This window comes from Sphaerodactylus townsendi, linkage group LG01, assembly GCF_021028975.2.
Source record: "Sphaerodactylus townsendi isolate TG3544 linkage group LG01, MPM_Stown_v2.3, whole genome shotgun sequence".
NCBI lineage: Eukaryota > Metazoa > Chordata > Lepidosauria > Squamata > Sphaerodactylidae > Sphaerodactylus > Sphaerodactylus townsendi.
In genome coordinates, this window is record NC_059425.1 from 191,354,378 (window position 1) to 191,376,616 (window position 22,239).

Sequence of the window (22,239 nt, forward strand, 5' to 3'; positions counted from 1 at the left end):
TTACATTGGGGTGGAGACACGGCCAGGCAGAGCGCCCAGGGAGGCTTTCTCTCCGCCACCGGGAGAGGAGGCTGGCTGGAGCCCCGCTGGATTGTATCGAGGGCTCATCAAATCTTGCTTCCCATTTAAACGTTCCCTGCGCATCAGAATTTATTTTGTTGGCTTCTCCAAGATCCAAAATTCCCAGCCTTTAAATGGGGGGGCAAGGATGGGACGGTGGCACATTAATAGAGAAGGTACTTTGGCTGCAGTTGGTCTTCTTTGCAATGATTGGTGGTGGCAGGTGCAGTTGAAGGATTTCGGGCATTGGAAACACCTGCTCAGGGTCTCCAGTGGAGAAGGGCTGGCAGTGCTGGAGCACCACCTCTGGCCCAGGAGTCTCCCCACACTCTTGAGGATAAACATGCACCTCTCAGCAAAAGAAAAGCTGTCTCCGGAAGAAGGAAACAAAGCTGCTGCAAAAGTTTCAACCCCGGGCAGGCAACACGGCAGCTGTGTGGAGTCAGTGACGTTCAGTTCTCCTTCCCAAGGGATTCCTCACCTCCAACAACACTCTGAACTCTCCTCCACTTTACCTGCCACCCACAGGCTACATAAGAGCAGACAGGGAGGAATGGGTGGCATTGAGCTGAAAAGAACCCTCCGGGACGCAAGCCCCCCAAGTGGCACTTGGCCCCGCTCATGGCTTCTCTCTCATTGTTCTCTCACCAGACTTTTAACTTTAAACTCTCGGGGGTAAAGAAGGACAAAAGGAAAGAGGGTTTTTTGGCTAACGTTTTATAAAGTAACAAGAAGAAGCCCTTCCTTTAGGCTCTGAGGGACAGACCTCCTCCACCACTACCACCACCACCATGCCAAGATCCAGACACGCGCCTGTGAGCAGCTCTCCAGAATGCTGGCTTTGTTATGCTGCCCTGACACAGCAAGTGGAATTGCGGTCTAGGAAGCCACTCCTTCGGGTCCATTCTTAGTTCTGCCACAGACCCGCTTGTTCTTGCTTCGCCCTCATCTGCCGCCGGAGGGCCACAATTCCCTGGCACAGTTGTGGCAAGAACTTGCGAGACACTGTATGCGCAGGATCAGTCCTAGAGGACAGACACATGCTACAGACCACAAAAACACCTGGAGGTTGTTCAGTCCGCTTTAACTGAAAAATTCATCCCTTTTTAACTGCAAAAATTCTGGAGGCAGGCTGGCAGAAGGAGAAGGCAGTTGTGGGCCCCGTGCCCTCCGAAGGCGCCAGCTGCCCCTCTGCCGCTGCAGCTGCCAGAAGCAGACTCCGCCCTTCCCACCCTTGGTGTCCTGAGGACTGCGTTTCTTCTCGGCTTCCGACCGTCTGCCTGAAACAGAGGCGGTGGGACTCAGGCTCTTTTCTTCCTGCTTTGGAAGCCACGCGTGGCTCCTTGCCCAAAACAAATGCTGGGCGGGATCCTGGAAGACAAAACACAAGACAGCTTCATGAGGGACTTGTTTTGAAAATGTGGACGGCCTCTCTCCAGACAGACCTGCTTCAACATCCATCTAAAAGCCGTCGTGAGGGCTTAACAGATTACTGCAAACTGGAATGATAATGAACGTGCTGCTGGGTGACCGTGAGGGGAGTGGCTGCACATCCTCTCAGCTGCGTGATCTTTCGAGGCTGAGGCTGAAGGACAAAGCAGCCGAGACAGAGAAAACGTCCAAACCAGTCAAAAATGGACCTGGTCAGCTGGCCTGTCTAACACTGGGCATGTTGGCTGTGGTGGGTTTTCTGGGCTGTGTGGCCGAGGTCTGGTGAATCTTGTTCTTAACAGTTCGCCTGCATCAGATGTTAGGAACAAGATCCACCAGGCCACGGCCACACAGCCCAGAAAACCCACCACAGCCAGTTGAATCCGGCCGTGAAAGCCTTCGACAAGACACTGGGCGTTGTATTTTTACACTTAGAACAAAACAAAGAGTAATGATGCTAGGAAAGCAAAAAAAAAAGGAAAGGCAGCCTTGATGGTCCCACAGGGAAATCCAAAACACGAAACACCTTTTGCTAGGACCAGGCCAAAATAGCCACAGCAAACTGTTCCAGGTGTGAGCTTTCAAGGATCAAGGCTCCCGCTGCCAGATACCATTGGACCAGCTGCTAGTAATCAAAAAATGCTTGGAGTAAGTTTCAGAGGGTGGCCATGTTGGTCCAGAGTAGAAAAGACAGATTTCAGCCCAGAAGCACCTCAGAGACCACGAAGATTTGGGGCATATAAGCTTCTGAGATCATCAAAACATTGACTTTTGCATCTAACACAGGGAGACTCAGTTCTCCAAAAATTACACCTAAATGTCTCTGATGTGCTGCTGGACTCCAATCTACTTGGATTAAGTATTTGCTCAAATGTGATCATCCACTCACAGCGCAATCCAGATGGGGGCTGAGGGTCACGCTGGCTGATTTGCCCTCTCGGGGGCATTTATGCCAGTGGAGGGACAAACCTGCCCGTGCCCGGTCACAGTGGAATTCCGGGACACCCAGCCATGGCACCAGATCCCCTCCAGCATGCCAGCACTACCCAGAGCTATGCCAGCAGACCAGGGGCATTCCAGGGGTGCGGGACCGATCTCAGTTGGCCTCCAGAGCCCTCTCGGCCCCCGTCTGCTGGTGGGGTTGCCAGCGGACTCTGTTCTCCCCTAAGAAGAATACGCCACAATTTCCCCGGCATATCTCTATTCTCCCCCATGGGGTAATTTCAGGGAGGATTTTGTTTTTCACTTTTTTGGGCTCCCTGCTCTGCAGAAAAGCCTTCTAGGGTGAGCGCAGCAGTGCCCACGCAGCGCCACCCCCGCCTGCCTGGCAGCTCTGGATTGAGTTTCTGCCCATAAATCCCAAATCAACAAAGAATCAACAGCTTTGTGGAAAAGAGGCCACCCCTTGCCAGAGTGGCGCAACAGAAGCACAGTACATAAAATCTGAATATCTGAAGGGGAAGATGAAAGCCAGGTGCAACCAGTGTCCTTTGAACAACTGATGGAAGCCCAGAGAGTTTTACGGCAGAATGAAAACATGCTGCAGGACTCGTGCTTGCCTAACAGCATGCACAGGAGGCCCAGCGATACAGTCAAGACAGAAGATGGACCGAGGCTCTTCCGAGGTGACCAGGGAAACAGACCTGGCTCTAGAAGGGTACGTCTGAGATGCTGGCAAGACTGAAGTCTTCTCCATCCCAGGCTGGAGGGCCTGATCCACTGCGGTCTCACCAGGGTTAATTTCCATGGCCTCCCCTGCTGAATCTTCACAGCCTTGAACGTGAACATCCATTGGCACGGTGTGATCTCCAGAGGGAGGCTTCGTCGTTTTTGAACTGCGGCAGAAACATATTATTTCAGGGGTTTTCCTTCTGGGTTGACAAGACATAGTGAACATTCTTGATTATACAACTAGAAGCAGGAGGAGGAGCTGGAGAGAGGCCTCTGCCTCCTTCCTACACCAGGCTCTGCTGCCCTATTCCGGCATATTCCAAGGCCATTGGAATGAAACGAAATGGTGAGAATATCTACCTTTTAGATATCATGGGCTTGTCAAACCTGAAGTCGGAGGGATACTGGTGTATTCTGATCAAATGGTCCTTCCGGTCCTTCCTGCTCTTGAACTTCTCAGCACAGCTCTCCACCAGACACTGGTACTAGATGAAGGAAAGGTCCTTCTGTTACTTGGCCACTCTCTGTAAAGCCAAAAGACCCACCGGGTAGCTTTCTCCTCCAGCCATATCCCGGATTTCAGGTATGCGGGGGCAGAGGGAACCAAGGTGAATTCCTAGCTCTCAGCCCCTCAGGCCTCAGCCGCCTGCACGAGGGCTGTGTGAAATTGCCCCTGTGGGGTAGGACAGCAAAAAGACAGGCAAAGAGCTACTTGCTTTATGGCCGCAGCCCAGACTCTAGCTGGACTGGTGTGTGCTGGCAGTCCAATGAGAGTCCATGGATGGTCTTGCATTCAGTGCCTGACATTTCTAGCCCAAAGGAAAGCCCTCTCTTTCTCCGCCTGGGGGGCGGGGGGGGGCACCACTGCAGATCAGAGAGCAGACCACAAGCAGGGAGGGGGGCGAAGGAGCAGCCTGGAGGCCCTCCAGAGAGGCGGCTGCCACTGGTCCCGGGATGGGGGGGCGGAGGGTGTGTGCAACTGGGGTCTGTGGGGCGGAGTCCCCCAGAGCCCCCACCCCACCCCCGCAGGGCTCACCATGCTGTGCTTCTGGGCCATGAGCTGGAAGAGGGAGTCGTGGCACTCGAGCAGGTGAAGATCCAGCAGGTGGGCGGAGGGAAAGGGCCTGTGGCAGGTGGCGCAGGTGTGGCGGTGCAGCAGCTGGTAGTGGTGCTCGTAGCTCTGCCAGGTGCCCAAGGCCTGCCCGCAGCCCGCCGAGGGGCACACCGTCACGGGGGAGGAGGAGGCCCTGCAAGGGAAGCGGGCAGGTAGGTGGGCGGGTAGGCAGAGGGAGGCCCCTCAGGCTCACAGACGCTGGCAGGCAGCCCCGCAGCCCCGCGACCCCCGCCCCGCTCACCCTGCGCGCCCGCCTTCCTCCTCCTCCTCCTCCTCCTGGCCGCTGAGGCCGCCCCGCAGGTGGAGGTGCCGCCGGACGTCGCCCTCCTGGTGGGATTGGGGGGGAGAGAGAGACAGGGGGGGTCAACCCACGGGGGAGGGGCCAGAGCCAGTGAGGCCACGCCCACTCCCCCCGCGCTGACCTCGAAGAGGGGGTGTCCGGCCGGGAGGCGGCGGCGGGCCGGGGCAAAGCGGAAGGGGCTCGGCGGCGCCATCTCGCCCGCCCTGGGGAGCGGAAGCGGAAGCGGCGCCCCGGACTTCCGTTTCCGGCGAGGCCAGGAGGGGCAAAGGGGGGGTCGCGGCAGTCATGAGCGAGTTCCGGCTGCACCACGACGTGCACGAGCTGCTGAGCCTCCTGCGGGTCCGGCCCGGGGGGGTGGGCGGGGGCGGGGAGGGGGCCGAGGCCTACATGGAGCTCCTACAGCGCAGCCGCGGGCCCTTCCTGCCCGCCACCGCCGCCGCCACCCTGGGCGCCAAGGCAAGCGGGGAGGGGGAGGGGGGCGGGACCCCCAAACCCACCGACCCCACCCACCCTGACTCCTCCCCCCCATCCTCCCCAGGTGAAGCTGGCGGAGTTCTCGCGCACCCCCGAGGACTTCCTGACCAAGTACGAGGAGCTGAAGGGCCGCAGCGCCGCCAGGCACCTCCTGGACCCCCTGGTCGCCCTCCTCGCCCAGATCGCCCAGCACAAGGAGGTGAGGGGCGGGGAGGGGCGTGGCCTCACCTGTCCCCTCCCCCGCACGTCCCCTCCCCTGACCTCTCCCCTCGGCCTGGCAGACCCTCCAGTACCTGCAGCAGAACGCCAAGGAACGAGCGGAGCTTGCGGCCGGGGCAAGCAGCGGGGCCCCCTCGGCAGCGGCCCCCAAGATGACCGTGCAGGAGCTGGAGGAGCTGCGGAAGCAACTGGGCACCGTCACCACCGTCGGCTCCTCTGCCCAGCAGGTACAACACACGCACGCACACACAGTCCCTTGCTTGCTTGACTCACGGAGGTGCCACCCTCTGCGCGAGGCTGGACTGCCACCGCGCAGTCCCAACCGTACAGGGCTGTGGTGATCAAGAGAAGCACCTTGAGTTACGTCTGGATGCCGACTGGGAACGAGTGTAGGGGGGTGAAGCAGTGGGGTCTCCCCATCAGCTTTCCCTTCAAGGGTAGTCCCCAAGCAGAGCACGTTGCAGCAATCTATCCCAGGGTAGCCAGTTAATTCCTGTCAAGAGCGGAACTGGTGTGGAGCTCAGCGTGAGAAATCAGCTTCCCAACTTTCCACAAAAGTCTAAATAAACAACGTAAACTGGGCATTAACATGGCAGGTAGAATCCAAATATTTAACTTACGCTGTGAAGAGTTCTACGTGGTATGTCACTTCTCAGGACAGAGGGAGATTTCAGAGTGTGAGATTTCAGAGTGTGACATGAATATCAAGGCTAAAAGCTGTGGTTGGTCCCTTTCTATATCAGTTTGTGGCATGGCAGCATCTGTAAAGCAACTATTTGCTCCAACTGTTCTCTCTTCTCATGACAGCCTCTTGAATTTGTTCGAAAGACACTCAGAGAGAAGCATAACAAGAAAAATTCTGGCCAGCCCATTCCGTCCTTTCCTGCCTGGGTGTACGAGAGACCAGCCCTCATTGGGGATTTTCTCACTGGCTCCAGCTTGAGCACAGACACGACGGTGCCCATAGGTGAGCCACAGCTTCCGCTGGATGTTTATACTCGACTCTCTTCCCAGTGGAGACCAAAAGCCACTTGCAACATGTGTTCTGCCAGGCCTGTGGCTGAAGCAAGTCAGTGAGATAAGTGCGACAAAAACATTCTGAAAAAGAGTTGGAACAATCTGCGTTTTATATGAACAGAAGAACTGCAACTGTAATACCTACGGTGGGGGAGGGGGGGTTCTTCATTGGGAATTTTGCTCTTTTTTGCACTTTAGAGGTTATGGTGGTAATTATTCCTGCCGAGGACCATTAGCTGGGCACAGTCCTACAACATAGCTACAGCTTCTGAGTTTCTGGTGGCTTGATGATTTAATTCTACAGGTACTGTGTAAATGCTGGGTATGTTTAGTTTGGTGAAGAGGAGGTTAAGGGGTGAGATGATAGCCCTGTTTAGATATTTGAAGGGATGTCATGTCGAAGAGGGAGCAAGCTTGTTTTCTGCTGCAGAGACTAGGACCAGGAGTCAGGGGTTCAAGGTGAAGGAAAAGAGATTCCACCTGAACAGGAGGAAGAACTTCCTGACATCCTCGGAGTGTGGTGGAGTCTCCTTCTTTGGAGGTTTTTAAAGAGAGGCTGGGTGGCCATCTGTCAGGGGTGCTTTGATTGTGTGTTCCTGCATGGCAGGGAGTTGGACTTGATGGCGCTTGGGGTCTTCTCCAACTCTACGGTTCTATGATTCTATGCCAGATTGCAAAGACTGGGACTATAACTCCTATGGTTTTCACATTTATGACGAAACCATGTTGCATTTTGAAAATTTTGTATATCGGTCCGTTGATGAAGACAACATGTCGGTCCGAAGGCAAGCGGTGGTTTGGTTTTGCAGCGGATGCTCAACATGTTATGACTGTTCTATAAATACTCCTGTCGATTTATACACAGATATTTATTTTGTTTGAAAACCAGTTAAGAGCTAATTATATATTTCCTGTATCTGCTCTTTCGTCAATCTGTTCAGAGTGTTTTTGGCAGCGGATGGCCACAGGGTCTATTTTTTCCTCCTTGTTTTAAACATACCTTTGAGTTGTCATTTTACCTGGTCGCCTTGAAGGTGGCAGAGAGAGACAGCTGCTTTGGGGGAAAGGCTGACGTTGTGCCCTTGAGAAGTCTTCCTGCTTTCCTCTCTTATGTTTCCTTCCCAGGCTCCTTACCCCTGGCATCCCAAGAGTCTGCAGTCGTGGAGGACCTGTTGTATGTTTTGATTGGTGTGGATGGCAGATACATCACTGCTCAGCCATTGGTTGGAAGAGAGAACCGAACTTTCTTAGTGGACCCGAACTTAGACTTGTCTGTCAAAGAACTTGTCACCAGGATTCTTCCCGTGGCTGCAAGTTACTCCACAGTAACAAGGTACCAGGCCAGTGGTGGCGAACCTATGGCACGGGTGCCAGAGGTGGCACTCAGAGCCCTCTCTGTGGGCACAGGCAAACAGTCACACCCCCCCCCCCCCACACACACACCTAGGCTGGTCTGGGCCGCTGGGCTTGATTATTAGCGTTAAACCTAATACCTAGTTTTGGGGAAGCAGTGGAGGTAACCCTGTTAAGCGCTGTTAAACCCCACTGATTTTCATGTGAAGTACTAAAGCGCAATCCTTTACATGGGAGTAAGCTCGGTTGCTGGCAATGGGGCTTGCTTCTGAGTAAACCCTCCTAGTGTTGTGATTCACTCGATGGAAGAGTTGCACGGTTGCTTCAAAGCAAAGCCACTGACTACCACCAAGCTTACTCCCGAGTAACGCATGCTTCAGAGCGGACCGTTTTTTCTAAACCAAAACTTCAGTATTCAGGTTAAATTGCCGTGTTGGCACTTTGTGATAAATAAGTGGGGTTTGGGTTGCAAAATGGGCTGCACTCGGTCTCGAACAGGTTCACTATCGCTGTACCAGGCCGTTGCTCTGGGGTTTCTCAGGCTACAGGCAGTGAGGGGGGCAGTTTGCCCCGGGGGTGTTTTGCGTGAGGCGAGTGCTTCTCATCACAAGTGGCCAGTGAGGGATAAAGTAGCACTCTGGTAGTCTTAGGTAAAGCCCCAACATTCCTTAGAATGCTGGGCTCATGTAGGGCCAGCCTGACGGTCAACTGATTACAAACCATCACTGACTACTGTGGCCAGATACTCTGCAATGCTAAGGATAGCTTGTGAATGATTAATATATAATATAATTAGTTACTCTTGGGGGCCACTGACGAGCAAGGACCATTTTGGAGCAAGGACCACTTGCCTCCAGCCCTCCCCTGGGGCAGACAAGCAGTGCCTCTGTCGGCCACTCCCAAGTGAGAATAGCAACATGAACAGTCACCAGTAGGCAGTGCTACCACTGCTGTTTTAAAAATCAATGCTGCTGTTCCACAATAACTGTTAAGTAGTGTGTTGTGAGAAACAAATCCCAGTGGTCTAGACATGGTGGTCGGCTGCAGCCGTCTTGTGGCACATTAAAGACGCATGAGTTTCTGTGAGCCAGCGCCCACTTGGGCAGACGCATGACGTGTCATACTCTGTTGGCAGGGAGAAATATCCCAACAGCTATGAAGAGAAGGAGAGGTGGGGTAGTTCATTCAAAAGCAGGCCAGAGGTTTATTGGGCACAGCTGAAAGGAATAAATTTCCCCACCAGAGCTTGGATTCTTCACTCTTTCGACTGGATCTGGCCTCTCTTCCCCCTGCTTCAGGCAGCCTTCTCCTTTTGGGAGCTGTGGGGTGGAGGGGGGGGGCAGCAGAAAGCAACATGTTGTGCATCTGGCAGCATGTGTTGTGTTTCTGGCCAGGTTTTGAGGGCCAGTAGCCTCCTTTTTCTTGTTCTGATGAAGGGGATGTGGGGGGTGTTTTTTAAGCGAGGGGGTGGATTGGGCAGTGTTGGATGGGTTGTCGGGCACCCAGGACAAGCGTCCCACCCCATGGACTGTTCGGGCCGCTGCCGCTGCATGCGGCCCGTAAGCCCTGCTGCTGCTGCTGCCTTGGTGATGAAGGTCGTCTCGCCGCTGAAAGACCTGGATTCCGCTCCCTGGGCCTCAGCTGTCCCGTGGCCTTTGCTTTGACTAAGAGCTGGTGCCTGCTCTGTGCTCTGGCCTGCTCAGACATGAGCCGGTTCTTCCCCTCATGTGAGAAGTGTGTTTTGTCGCCTCAGGTTGTGCCCAGCCTCTCCTCTGCCAGGGCAGCGTCTCTGCCGGGACACGGTCTGTGGGGGGAGCTGGGACTGGGGCGAGGGCAGCAGCGAATGCCCGTGCTGGAGTTCTCACGGGAGACATTTCCAGTGGTGGGGGCGGGTGCCCCTTGGAGATGCCCAGGTGGGCCACCTTCGATTGTGCAAGAGTTCTCTGGCCTCTCCCTCTCCCCAGGTTCATAGAGGAGAAGTCCTCCTTTGAATACGGGCAGGTGAACCATGCGCTGGCCGCCGCCATGAGGACCCTGGTGAAGGAATACATGATCCTGATCACCCAGCTGGAGCACCTGCAGCGCCAAGGGCTGCTGTCTCTCCAGAAGCTCTGGTTCTACATCCAGCCCACCATGAGGACCGTGGAGATCCTGGCCTCGCTCGGTGAGGGCAAAGCCCCCCTCTCTCTCTCCCCGCCCGCCCCAGAGGCTGGGACTCTCCCCCCGTCCTCATCCACTGAAGCGTCCTCTCTTGAGCACTCCTCCTTCTTTAACTTTGGCCTTCATGTCGCCTCCCTGGGTGAAAAAAGGGCCTTTTCTGCTTAGTCGGATATTTGGCTTCTCATCGGAAAGGGCAGATCGGAGCAGACCAGGCGCCATCCATCTCCTGTTTGCACAGAGCACCCCCCAACCCCAACCCCCGTACACCCCCCACCTGCCAGCAGAGGCCAGTTGCCTGGCTGATCTGCCTCCGACCCCGTTCCTGGGGGACTCACCATGCAGGCTATTAGAAGCAGCACCTTTTCGGACTCCAGTGGTAGATGAGCCGGGACACTTCCTGCATTGAGATGAAGATCTCGTGGCGCCAGAGCTTTGTTCAGGAACGCCAGAGTGTGGTGTTGGTCAGGGAGTCAGGTGTCCCGGCACCGTCACGAGAGTCATACCTGCTGCTGCACGGCCTCTGAGGGAAACGAAAGGGGACTCAGCAGGAGTCTGGGGCATGGGCCCCACCTAGATGTCTCTGCAGATTTCCCCCCTCCTGCATGAGATCTCGGATTTCGTCCCCCCTCCCCCAAATTATTTCCAGGGTCTCCCCAGGAGCACCATCAGGGGTGAGTGGTGGTGGGGACTGGTTTGGGGTGGTGGTGGTGATGTCAGTGAAAATCCCCCAGGCTCGCAGAATTCTAGGCACAATCATCCCACTCCAGGTTTGTCAGCTATGGGGAGGCAACCCAGTCCCTTTTCCTTCTCGGTCAGCTGCTTCCGTCGACAAAGGGGAGTGCCTGGGAGGCTCCACGCTCAGCCTGCTCCACGACAAGACGTTCAACTACACGGGGGACAGCCAAGCGCAGGAGCTGTGCCTCTACCTGACCAAGGCTGCCAGCGTCCCGTACTTTGAAATCCTGGAGAAATGGATCTACAGAGGAATTATCCACGATCCTTACAGGTGCGCTCAAATGGCCCCGCTTCCTGCCAGACCCCTCCGTTGCATCGATGTCAGAATGAAGTGGGCTTTGTCTGAGCATAACTTTGTTAGTGGAAGCGGATATTTGCATACAGTGAACCAGTGTGATGTAGTGGTTAAGAGCAGGGGGACTCTAATCTGGAGAATCGGGTTTGATTCCCCACTCCTCCACACGCGCAGCCGACTCTTAATCTGGAGAAACAGCTTGGTTTCCCCGCTCCTCTACTTGAAGCCTGCTGGGTGACCTTGGGCTAGTCACAGTTCTCCCAGAACTCTCTCAGTCCCACCTACCTCACAAGGTGTCTGTAGTGGGGAGAGGAAGCAAAAGAGTTTGTCAGCTGCTTGGGACTCCTGAACTGGGAAAGTGGGATATGCATCCGCCTTCTTCTTTTTCTGTGCAGTTATAAACTTAGTAATATGCAAACTGGAAAAAAAAATAGAAAGCTTTGCCTGCTTGGAAACCTTGCAGAATTGCTCTTCTTGACCAGTCTGGTTTCGTGGCTGTGAGCGGAAGCAGCACGCTGGCAAATTGGGGGGATCCTCATCTCTCCCCTCCCAGGCCTTCCTTCAGGTGCTCCCCTGTTTTCATTCTGCAGCGAGTTCATGGTGGAAGAGCATGAGCTGCAGAAGGAGAAGATCCAGGAAGATTACAACGATAAGTACTGGGATCAAAGGTACACCATCGTCCAGCAGCAGATCCCCTCCTTCCTGCAGAAGATCGGAGACAAAATACTGAGCACAGGTGAGGAGCAGGGCCTGTTGCCGGGCAGACTTCGGGGGAGAGCCAGCCGTTCTGTGTCTGGGGATTCAGAACCCTCCCAGAGCTTGTTCGTTTTGACAGCTGCTTGTTGGAGCAGGAGAAGGTCACGTCCATGACGCTTGTCTGAAGGAGGGGTCCTTGGCGCTTGAGAACCTTAACAGTGGCACATTAAGGATTTCTGAAAAGCTCAACCCATAATTTACTCAGTGACTTGTTCAAAACTGAGCCCCCTGTCGCGAAATGGCTTTGTGCTTCATAGAAAGCATGCCTTGTCATTTCCCGGAGCCGGGGTGGGGCGGGGGGGTTGACTCTATTGCGTGGCCTTCTGGTCAGACCTTCTGTCCTGCGCTGCATCCAGATGTCGTCATTCCCAACAAAGCAACAAATGCTGTTGGTTTTGCCTGCTGCTTGGTCTCCCCTCTGCCTGCCAGCCGGGAGGGCTGTCCCTCCGCTCTCTTCCCCTGCCCCATGGCTGCTGTCTGATTGTGCTGGTGGCGGCCAGGGGTGCAGTTTGTGGGTTCAGGCATCACAAGTCACAGCAGAAACCAGCTATGGCTAAGCAGCCAGCTAAACCTTGGTTTGGAACCAACCCCCTCAGCCGGTGGGCTCACCTGCCTTCCGTGGGAGGGCGCCCAGGCCTTTGGGAGCCTGCAGGGACCTTCCTTCCTGGCACAGTGAAGGCTGGTTGAGCTTCTCAGAGGCTGCCCCTCCCTCACTGCCCCGCCCTCATCTTCACTCCATCCTTCCTGTAGGGAAATATTTAAACGTTGTCCGGGAGTGTGGCCATGACGTGACGTGCCCAGTGGCGAAAGAGGTCATCTATACTTTAAAGGAGCGGGAATATGTGGAACAGATAGAGAAAGCCTATAACTACGCCAGCAAAGTCCTTCTCGATTTCCTGATGGAAGAAAAAGAACTTGTGGCCCACTTAAGGTTTGTGTTTTCTCTTTGAGAACAAGAGCCGGTCTGTGTCGTATGCCAACTACCCAAGACTGGGAGATTTTTTTACTGAGCTCAAGCCAAGCTTGGCCTTCCCAACTACTCACGTTTGGAATGGGGGTGCTGTTCTCCTCAGGGTCTCTTTGAGTTATGGATCATGTTTAGGCTGCGGTGGGAGCCTCACTAACGGAAGTCCAAAAGTCTGGCACCACCCATGGACTTAATGGAACTCTCTGGATTTTCCACTCCTGTGTCTCCCTCCGAGGTGCGCAGCATCAGCACTTTCCTGAATTGGCAAAAAACAACAACAACCCAGCAGTGCAGTTGGGGGGGGGGCGGGGGTGGAGGAAGTGTGTTCTAGAATCCTGAAGGACCCCTCCGTTGCTTTGGTCCCCACCCCCCAGATTTGCAGCTCACCCAGTGATGAGGCAAAACAGTCCAGAAGCAAACTCTGGAATAGAGTTTTCATGTGGAAGTAGAAACCCCCTTGCTTGAGCTGTGGGTCTCACACGTCTCATCAGTTCAGTCTGGCAAGCATGTCTGTCCCTTGCCGCCGTTTGCTTTTGCACAGGTCAGGCTCTGGGTCATTAACGGGTTCCATTTGAACAAGCAGGTCAATCAAGCATTACTTCCTGATGGACCAGGGCGACTTCTACGTGCACTTCATGGACCTCACAGAAGAGGAGCTGAAAAGGCCCGTGGAGGACATCATCCCCACCAGACTGGAAGCTCTGCTGGAATTAGCGTTGCGAATGAGCACAGCGAACACCGACCCGTTCAAGGATGACCTGAAGGTGAGCGCGGAGTCCTGGGCAGCTGCCTCTGCTTGATGAAGTCCAGCTGCTGCTGTGGGGCCATTTGCTTGAGCGCCTGGGCTGTGAGGCTGAGGCGGGGAAGCCTCTTGTGCTCGCTTGGCCACCAAGCAGGCTCCTGGGAGGCGGGGCTTCTGGGGCAGTTTGGGAGACATTGCAGCACATTCCCACCACCCATCCTGGGCTATCCTCCCCCTCCCCACCGCCCGGCCATCAGCAGCTCCCCTCCGTGCTGGGAATTTGGATGCTCTAATACAGGGGTAGGGAATCTGTCAGCATGGCCAATTGGCCATGCTAGTAGGGGCTGATGGGAATTGTAGTTCCTGAACATCTGGAGAGCCGCAGGTTCCCTACCCCTGCTCTAATACATTTCAGGGCGGGGGGGTTTACAGTAGTCACGAATAGCTATTGCTCCGATGTTAAAAAAAATGAAAACAGTGTTTGATCTTGATCAAGGCTGATGGCTCTGAAATTAACATAAAGTCACGACCACAACACTGTAGCTTCCGGGAAGCTTGACTGAACTGGTGTGCCATCATGTGGATAAAAGGGTTCGGATCTCGGGGCTGGCCGCTAGAGATGGCTCCGTGGCACGAGACCTGGGAACTCCTTCCTATTTGCGCTGCCCAATGTGGGGACCACATGTCCCTTTGGCGCACTCGGGGAGAAAGTGGGCAGCTTGTCAAACGGTGATAAGTGCGGCTGACTCAGATGCAACGCCAGGGGGCTTCTGGTGGGTCCTGCTCCCCCGTGAAGCATCAGTGCTGCCCAGCCGTCTGCTGCTGCCTCTTCTGGGGCTGGCTACTTTGGAGAACCCCCTCTCCCTGCGCCAGAGGAGTTATCCACACAGGTGGTTCTGAAGCACGTTCTCCCTGCGAAGCCTCTGCAGGCGGAGAGAGAAGGGGGGGCTCCTTTCCCACCCATCACGTCAGTCTGTGTCATGGGGGGGGGGGGGAATGCACAATTCTTCAGTATCTAAGGTGAGGTGGTTTTTATTTTAGTAGGCATAGAAAAATCCACAATTATCATATTTGCAATGCAGATGACTTCCAACGGAAGAATGTGTCTTTGCACACACATGCCCAACATGACGTACGGGATTGTTGGTTGCCAGGTTGCATTCGCTCTGTTTAACTTCTGAGGATGAACTTGCATTATTTTCCAAATAATTGATCACCAGAACAGAGAGAGCCAAACATGCAGGGTGAGATATGTGCTTGTTTTCAAAAGATGATCTGAGATTGCAAATGCCTGAGCAGACCAGGTGCTCGGGAGCAGCAGCAGCAGAAGGCCATTGCTTTCACATCCTGCCTGTGAGCTCCCAGAGGCACCTGGTGGGCCACTGCGAGCAGCAGAGTTCTGGACTAGATGGACTCTGGTCTGATCCAGCAGGCTCTTCCTGATGTTCTTATGTGCTGTGTGTTCGCCTCCTGCTCCAGCAGGCTCCTCAGGAGCTGCTTCTGCCGGCCTCCTCGCCCTCCTCCTGGCACCTGGGCTCTGCCAATAATGGGAACTCCCCAAGATATGTGGGGGGGGGGAGGGCTGCTCATCATTTGAGCTTGCTTTGAGCCCTGGGCATTGGCTCCTTCGGTGTGTTGGGGTTAGCTGGGAGCATGGGGGCATCATAAGAAGAAACCTGGTGTCTCCTTCTAGGTGGATCTGATGCCCCACGACCTCATCACCCAGCTCTTGCGAGTTCTTGCCATTGAAACCAAGCAGGAGAAGGCCGTGATCAGCGCGGAGCCCACGGAGCTTTCTCTGAGCGGCCTGGAGGCGTTTTCCTTCGATTACGTGGTCAAGTGGCCGCTCTCCCTGATCATCAGCAGGTCCGTCTTGGGAGCCCGGCTGAGGCAGAGGGGGCGCTGAGGGCTCCTGGGGCAAGGGGCGGTGACGGACGGGTGGGGCCCTCTGGTGTCGCTTCTGTGCCTTGCACTCTGTGTGTCTGGCTTGCAGGAAGGCCTTGACTCGCTACCAGATGCTCTTCAGGCACATGTTTTACTGCAAGCACGTGGAGCGGCAGCTGTGCAACGTCTGGATCAGCAGCAAGGCGGCCAAGCAGCACTCCCTGCACCTATCCAAGTGGTGAGGACCTTGCTCCCCCCTCCCCCGGGCGCGGCTTCTCTTGCCTCAGCCTGGCCCGCCTGCCTGCCTGGGCTCCCCCCCGCCTCTCTCTCTCAGGGAGGAAACCAGGGAAGCCGCCTGTGGGAGGAGGCCCGCATCCGCCCGCAGCTTCCTCTGGGGTGGGTTTGTGGCTTGCAGCCGCCCCTCTTGATGCCGCTGCCTGCTTCAAACTGCTGGCTGAGCACCTCTGAGAAGGGAAGGTCAGAGGTTGAGCCCGGTGCCCCCGCCGCAGATTACCCAGGGCGACTGTGGTCCCCTCGGCTAACTGCAGCAGAGATGGGGGTGGGGCATGAGCTGGCCCTCCTGCACCAAGTATGGGGGGGGGTGGAGCCCTCCCCCATCTCAGGGGGTCTGTGGGCTTCTCTGGGTGGTGTGGAGGGAGAGGGCGGGGCCTTGGCTTCCTTGCCCAACAGAGGCTTCTCCGGAGCCACTTCCTGCAGGTCTTGGGGCAAAAGCAGGGCCCGGCCTGGGTGGTTGTCCTCGTCTGAACGGAGCTTCCCCTGAACCCTGCTGTGCACCCAGTCTGGTTTGTGCCCAGAGCCGCAGGGCGCTCCCCTGCCTGAGAGTTACATGGCTGAGGGCTGGTTGGTGTCATGATCTTCAGGGTTCAAGTCAGCCATGGGAGCCTGCCAGGTGGGCTTGGGCTTGTGGCAGCCTCTTAGCCTGACCCCCCCCCCTCGCATGTGGAGATTTGGGAGGGGTGGGTGGGGGGAAAGACAATATGAAAAGTTGCTTTGGGTCCCCAACCAGGGAGGAAAGCAGGACTATAAATGAAAAACCCAGCATAAATGATCAGCAAAAGTTCTGCCCTGGGTGGAGTCTCTTGTGCCTGCAGGGCCTCTGGCGCAGGTCCTGGGCTGCCTCGCTCCCAGAAGGGGCTCTCTGGCAGAAGCAGCATTTGCTGCCGCAGCTTCCATGGGTGGGAGGCGGGGCCTCCTTGCCTGCCATGAAACTCCCGTGGCCACGCCTACCGGTATTCGTGCCCAGAGCACCAGTGGAGCAGAGGCTCCCGTGAGGTGGCGAATGACGCCCCGGCCCCCTCGTCGGGGGTGATTCCTCGCCAGCCCTCCTGTTGGTGGTGGTGGGTTCTCTGCTGCGCTTCCCCTCCGGAGGAGAGGCAGCTCTGGGCTCACGGTCCCCTCCCCCCTCCCCCCCCAGGTTCGCTGGGGCCTTCACTCTGCGGCAGCGCATGCTCAACTTTGTGCAGAACATCCAATACTACATGATGTTTGAAGTGATGGAGCCCACGTGGCACGTCCTGGAGAAGAATCTCAAGTTGGTGAGTCTGGGCTGGGAGGGCCTCTCTTCTTTTCAGGGGGCCAGGTTAGCCCCAGTTCGTCCTCCCCAGGCCAGAGTGGACCACAGAGGAGCTCCTGGTCCTCCCAGAGTGGGGCGGAGGGGCCAGGCTGGTCTGCAGATTGTCCAGTTAATTGTTCAAAGGTTTAATGTGTGTGTTCCGAGTACTACCAAGTGGTTCTGCACAGCAGTTTGGGTGCTGAGAGGGGGCTGCAGGCGCCTGAGGGCTCTGAACTGTGACACTGACCGTCTCTGCCTTTCCTGAAGCCCAGTCATGACAAGGGGGCTGCCTGGATGTGTTGGGGGGGGGGGGGGGCTTTTCCATACCATGCCCAATTCCTGTCAGTGTGCCTTTGAGAGCACCAGGGCTTGCAGTAGATGAGTCTGTCCAGGGATCGCTTGTCCAGGACGCCTGTGACTTGAGCCATTCCTGCAGGGCTGAGCAGGGTCTTTTGTGCCAGGGACCTCTGCCTTTGAGGGCTGCTTCGCTCTCTCTGAGACGCACCCCCCTGGTCTCCCCCGGCAGGCGTGGTGGTGGTGTCCACAGCAGCGGCTGGATCTGTGGTCTGTGGAGTCACGAGTGGGCGGGGCTGCGATGGGACTGCTGGTTGGTTTCCCCTCTTCTCATGTGTCCCCAACACTCCTGGCCACACAGTCGGGGGGGGGGGGGAGCAGTTCAGTTGCCGTGGACAAGCTGAAGCCTCTCCTCATGTAATCTTTTTCATCAGGGGTCATAAACGGGGGCTTTTGCAAACACAGCTCCAAATACCGTCATCCAAGCAAAGTTCAAAGGGCTCTTGGCAAAGATTTCCGAGGGTAAATAATCAACTCCCCGTATAATATGTCAAATCTTAAAAAGGATAGCAAGTACGAAATCAACGTTCCAAGCCACAGAGGCTCAGGGAGCAGAAAGAAAACAGCCGACCCTCAGTTAAAAACAGTCTCCGACCGTCCTACTTTCCCGCTGTTTTTAAAAGTCAAGTTACTCCCTCAAGGACAGGCCGCCCGCTCCCATCACTGAAGCCTGCGATCACCTTATTCAGGTGTCATTAGGCAAAGAACAAGATTGTAGGAGAAGTGAAGTCAACTCTCATACCCAGGGTGAGGGGCGGCGGGGGAGGTGCTGTCATCGCCTGAGTCCCCTGCTGGCTGGCGTGGTGGGCTCCTGCAGGCATCCTGGGCAGCCGTCCTCTGAACACAGCGGCTTCCTTTGCTGTGTCAAGCAGGCCTCCAACATAGACGACGTCTTGAGCCACCATACCAGCTTTCTGGACAACTGCTTGAAGGACTGCATGCTGACCAATCCGGAGCTGCTGAAGATCTTCTCCAAGATGATGTCTGTCTGTGTCCTGTTCACCAACTGCATGCAGGTCAGCCTCCGGGCTGCCAAGGACGGGGGCCGCCGGCAGAGAGCTCCCCAGGCTGGGCTGGCTCGTGACTTGGGGCTCATGCGAGTGTTATTTGCTTCGCCCTGCTAGAGATTCTCCCACAGCATGAAGCTGGATAACGAACTGGAGCGCCTCACTGTGGAGCACGGGACCATGCGGGGCCCACCGACCGAGCAGGAACTGGTGGAGGAATCTGCGAGGAAGAACCTGGCCCACAGGGTAAGGAGGAGGGGCTCACACACACACACACACGTTGTGTAGGAAGACTTCAGAGGTGTTGGATCCAGTGCCAACATGATGCACACAGTATATCACACTGACTACCTGTTCATGCATAGATTATTGATTTTTCCCTTACTGGTCCACATACCATTCCAAAGCTTTCTCTTACTGCTCTTCACCTTAAGCATAGAAGGGTTTTTTATTGGGGGAGGAGATTGCCCCCCCGGGGGGGCGGGGGTCATGCAGTTGATCTAAGAGAGGTATTGTGTGTTGCTGCCCCGCAGCTCTTGGCGGAGCATGCGGACGCTTTGCACGTGACGTCTGGCTTTGAAGCCACCATCAACAAGTTTGACAGCAACTTCTCCGCTCACCTGCTGGACCTCTTGGACAAGCTGAGCATTTACAGCACCAACGACTGTGAGCACAGCATGATCAACATCATCTACAGGTGAGGAGGTGTCCGAAGCAAGGGCTGGGGGGGGGGGGGGGGGGGGGCCGCCCAGGGGGTCCTTTTCTTGGGGGGGGGGGGGGGGGGGGGGGGGGGGGGGGAGGTAGTCGCTGGGGAATAGAGGATGTTGGAGTTTCCTGTGCTGTAGGTCCCTTCCAGCTCTGTCCTTTCCCGTGCGTCTCCACTCCTTCCTCTTCCAGGCTAGACTTCAACGGCTTCTACACGGAGCGCTTGGAGCACCTGTCTGCCGAGCGGAGCCAGAGGGCCGCCTCCCAAGCGGTTCCTGCCCGAGTCGTTGGGGCTGCTCAGTAGCTTCCCCCTGGGGAGGGGCTGAGAGCGTGGGCATGCTCCTGGTGCACGGGTGTTGTATGGCACGCCCTCTGTGGCTGCTGCTGTTGTGTATATGTAAAATGACTGTGGTTTTGAGGTGAGTGTACACTTTTATACACAAAAGTAACTTGTACAGTTGTGTGTGTTACTTAAAATAAAGACCTGTTATTACGGGCTTCCGAAGTGCGTGTGTCTCTGGGTCTCTTGGAGCAGAGTCGGATCCTGGGCGTGGCCGTGTGTGCCCTGACCTCTTTCCCCTGGGGCCACAGCTCATCCTGAACATGCCTTCCAGAACATATGAGCATGTTGCAGTCTGTTCAAAAGGCACTCACTACAGGGAGGGTGTGAGAGGTCAGCCTGCCGCTGGCTGAAGGCATCCACTAGAGAAACCCTGGAAGCCGACTGGGGCTTGAGCCAGCCACCGAGGGCCTCGGGGATCCCATTGGGCTTGCAGAGGAATAAGCCGTTCATTTTTATTCCACATGGGGTCATCTTGTGAGAGCTCACCTTGTATTAATTATGTGCCTTTTTGCATTAATTGTAATATAAATAATTAATACAAATAATTGTATTAATTATTCCACCCTTTTTTAAACCAAAGCACCCTTTCCCCATTTTTGTCCCCTTTATGTATGTGTGTGTGTATGTACACACACACACAAATATATATATATAATTATACAAACATTTAGGGATCATTGTTCAGTACCATCCATTTCTTTGGGGTGTTTCTCTCCCTCTCACTACATTGCTAGAATGGTATTTCCTGGGGTTTCCGCCTGTGTTGCACCAGACGGATGCCTTCTCGGCCGGTGACTCTAGAGGAAGCCAACGTGGTTCTGTATCAGGCTAGGATTGGGCAGAGCCGGATCTGAATCCTCACTCAGCCACGAAATCTCACAGCTTATCTCCCTCAGCCTAGCCTACCTCACAGGGACATTGTGAGGTTAAAATGAAGAAGAGTAGGATGATGTAAGCCAAGGGTGGCCTTGAGAGGGCTTATCAGGCCCGCCCGCCAGCTGAGGCAACCCGCCCGCAGAATGTCGGCAGTGAGCTGCCTGCCCCCCCCCCCCCCCACCCCCCCCCCCCCCCCCCCCCTCCCCCCTCCACCCCCCCTCCACCCCCCTCTCCCTCCCCCCCCCACCCCCCCCCCCCCCTCCCACCCCCCCCCCCCCCCCCCCCCCCCCCCCCCAACCCCCCCCCCCCCCCACCAGCCCCCCCACCCCCCCCACCCCCACCCCCCCCACACCACGCCCCCCCCCCACCCCACCCGCCCCGCGACCCCCCCCCCCCCCCCCCACCCCCCCCCCCCCCCCCCCCCCCCCCCCCCCCCCCCCCCCCCCCCCCACCCCCCCCCCCCCCCACCCCCCCCCCCCCCCACCCCCCCCCCCCCCCACCCCCCCCCCCCCCCACCCCCCCCCCCCCCCACCCCCCCCCCCCCCCACCCCCCCCCCCCCCCACCCCCCCCCCCCCCCACCCCCCCCCCCCCCCACCCCCCCCCCCCCCCACCCCCCCCCCCCCCCACCCCCCCCCCCCCCCACCCCCCCCCCCCCCCACCCCCCCCCCCCCCCACCCCCCCCCCCCCCCACCCCCCCCCCCCCCCACCCCCCCCCCCCCCCACCCCCCCCCCCCCCCACCCCCCCCCCCCCCCACCCCCCCCCCCCCCCACCCCCCCCCCCCCCCACCCCCCCCCCCCCCCACCCCCCCCCCCCCCCACCCCCCCCCCCCCCCACCCCCCCCCCCCCCCACCCCCCCCCCCCCCCACCCCCCCCCCCCCCCACCCCCCCCCCCCCCCACCCCCCCCCCCCCCCACCCCCCCCCCCCCCCACCCCCCCCCCCCCCCACCCCCCCCCCCCCCCACCCCCCCCCCCCCCCACCCCCCCCCCCCCCCACCCCCCCCCCCCCCCACCCCCCCCCCCCCCCACCCCCCCCCCCCCCCACCCCCCCCCCCCCCCACCCCCCCCCCCCCCCACCCCCCCCCCCCCCCACCCCCCCCCCCCCCCACCCCCCCCCCCCCCCACCCCCCCCCCCCCCCACCCCCCCCCCCCCCCACCCCCCCCCCCCCCCACCCCCCCCCCCCCCCACCCCCCCCCCCCCCCACCCCCCCCCCCCCCCACCCCCCCCCCCCCCCACCCCCCCCCCCCCCCACCCCCCCCCCCCCCCACCCCCCCCCCCCCCCACCCCCCCCCCCCCCCACCCCCCCCCCCCCCCACCCCCCCCCCCCCCCACCCCCCCCCCCCCCCACCCCCCCCCCCCCCCACCCCCCCCCCCCCCCACCCCCCCCCCCCCCCACCCCCCCCCCCCCCCACCCCCCCCCCCCCCCACCCCCCCCCCCCCCCACCCCCCCCCCCCCCCACCCCCCCCCCCCCCCACCCCCCCCCCCCCCCACCCCCCCCCCCCCCCACCCCCCCCCCCCCCCACCCCCCCCCCCCCCCACCCCCCCCCCCCCCCACCCCCCCCCCCCCCCACCCCCCCCCCCCCCCACCCCCCCCCCCCCCCACCCCCCCCCCCCCCCACCCCCCCCCCCCCCCACCCCCCCCCCCCCCCACCCCCCCCCCCCCCCACCCCCCCCCCCCCCCACCCCCCCCCCCCCCCACCCCCCCCCCCCCCCACCCCCCCCCCCCCCCACCCCCCCCCCCCCCCACCCCCCCCCCCCCCCACCCCCCCCCCCCCCCACCCCCCCCCCCCCCCACCCCCCCCCCCCCCCACCCCCCCCCCCCCCCACCCCCCCCCCCCCCCACCCCCCCCCCCCCCCACCCCCCCCCCCCCCCACCCCCCCCCCCCCCCACCCCCCCCCCCCCCCACCCCCCCCCCCCCCCACCCCCCCCCCCCCCCACCCCCCCCCCCCCCCACCCCCCCCCCCCCCCACCCCCCCCCCCCCCCACCCCCCCCCCCCCCCACCCCCCCCCCCCCCCACCCCCCCCCCCCCCCACCCCCCCCCCCCCCCACCCCCCCCCCCCCCCACCCCCCCCCCCCCCCACCCCCCCCCCCCCCCACCCCCCCCCCCCCCCACCCCCCCCCCCCCCCACCCCCCCCCCCCCCCACCCCCCCCCCCCCCCACCCCCCCCCCCCCCCACCCCCCCCCCCCCCCACCCCCCC

The 22,239-nt window shown here is 59.0% G+C and overlaps 3 protein-coding genes across 4 annotated transcripts; 2 read left to right on the forward strand and 1 right to left on the reverse strand.

Moving 5' to 3' along the window:
* Positions 1 to 1,127: 1,127 nt before the first annotated feature.
* On the reverse strand, positions 1,128 to 4,830 carry ZNF511 (zinc finger protein 511). The gene is made up of 6 exons (XM_048502169.1): positions 4,699 to 4,830; positions 4,518 to 4,603; positions 4,199 to 4,409; positions 3,523 to 3,647; positions 3,135 to 3,326; positions 1,128 to 1,431 (listed from the first exon to the last, which is right to left on the reverse strand). Exons 1-6 carry the CDS (start codon positions 4,768 to 4,770, stop codon positions 1,362 to 1,364), a joined length of 756 nt encoding a protein of 251 aa, XP_048358126.1. The 5' UTR covers positions 4,771 to 4,830; the 3' UTR covers positions 1,128 to 1,361.
* TUBGCP2 (tubulin gamma complex associated protein 2) lies at positions 4,816 to 19,315 on the forward strand. 2 transcript variants are annotated; one of them, XM_048502150.1, is made up of 17 exons: positions 4,816 to 5,033; positions 5,116 to 5,250; positions 5,333 to 5,497; positions 6,078 to 6,237; positions 7,413 to 7,620; positions 9,605 to 9,804; positions 10,617 to 10,806; positions 11,421 to 11,566; positions 12,337 to 12,517; positions 13,137 to 13,317; positions 14,989 to 15,161; positions 15,289 to 15,417; positions 16,615 to 16,735; positions 17,976 to 18,122; positions 18,231 to 18,359; positions 18,647 to 18,810; positions 19,011 to 19,315. In XM_048502150.1, the coding sequence occupies exons 1-17, from the start codon at positions 4,863 to 4,865 to the stop codon at positions 19,120 to 19,122; spliced, it is 2,712 nt and encodes a 903-aa protein (XP_048358107.1). In that variant the 5' UTR covers positions 4,816 to 4,862; the 3' UTR covers positions 19,123 to 19,315. The 2 variants fall into 2 exon arrangements, with proteins under 2 accessions (XP_048358107.1, XP_048358115.1); XM_048502158.1 differs by having other exon boundaries at positions 17,979 to 18,122.
* Positions 19,316 to 20,421: 1,106 nt separating this feature from the next.
* Positions 20,422 to 22,239, forward strand: LOC125438255 (basic proline-rich protein-like; the record flags this gene model as incomplete). The annotated part of the gene is made up of 2 exons (XM_048506566.1): positions 20,422 to 21,456; positions 21,721 to 22,239. Coding segments are annotated over 2 exons (1,554 nt in total), but the record flags the coding sequence as incomplete, so codon positions are not given.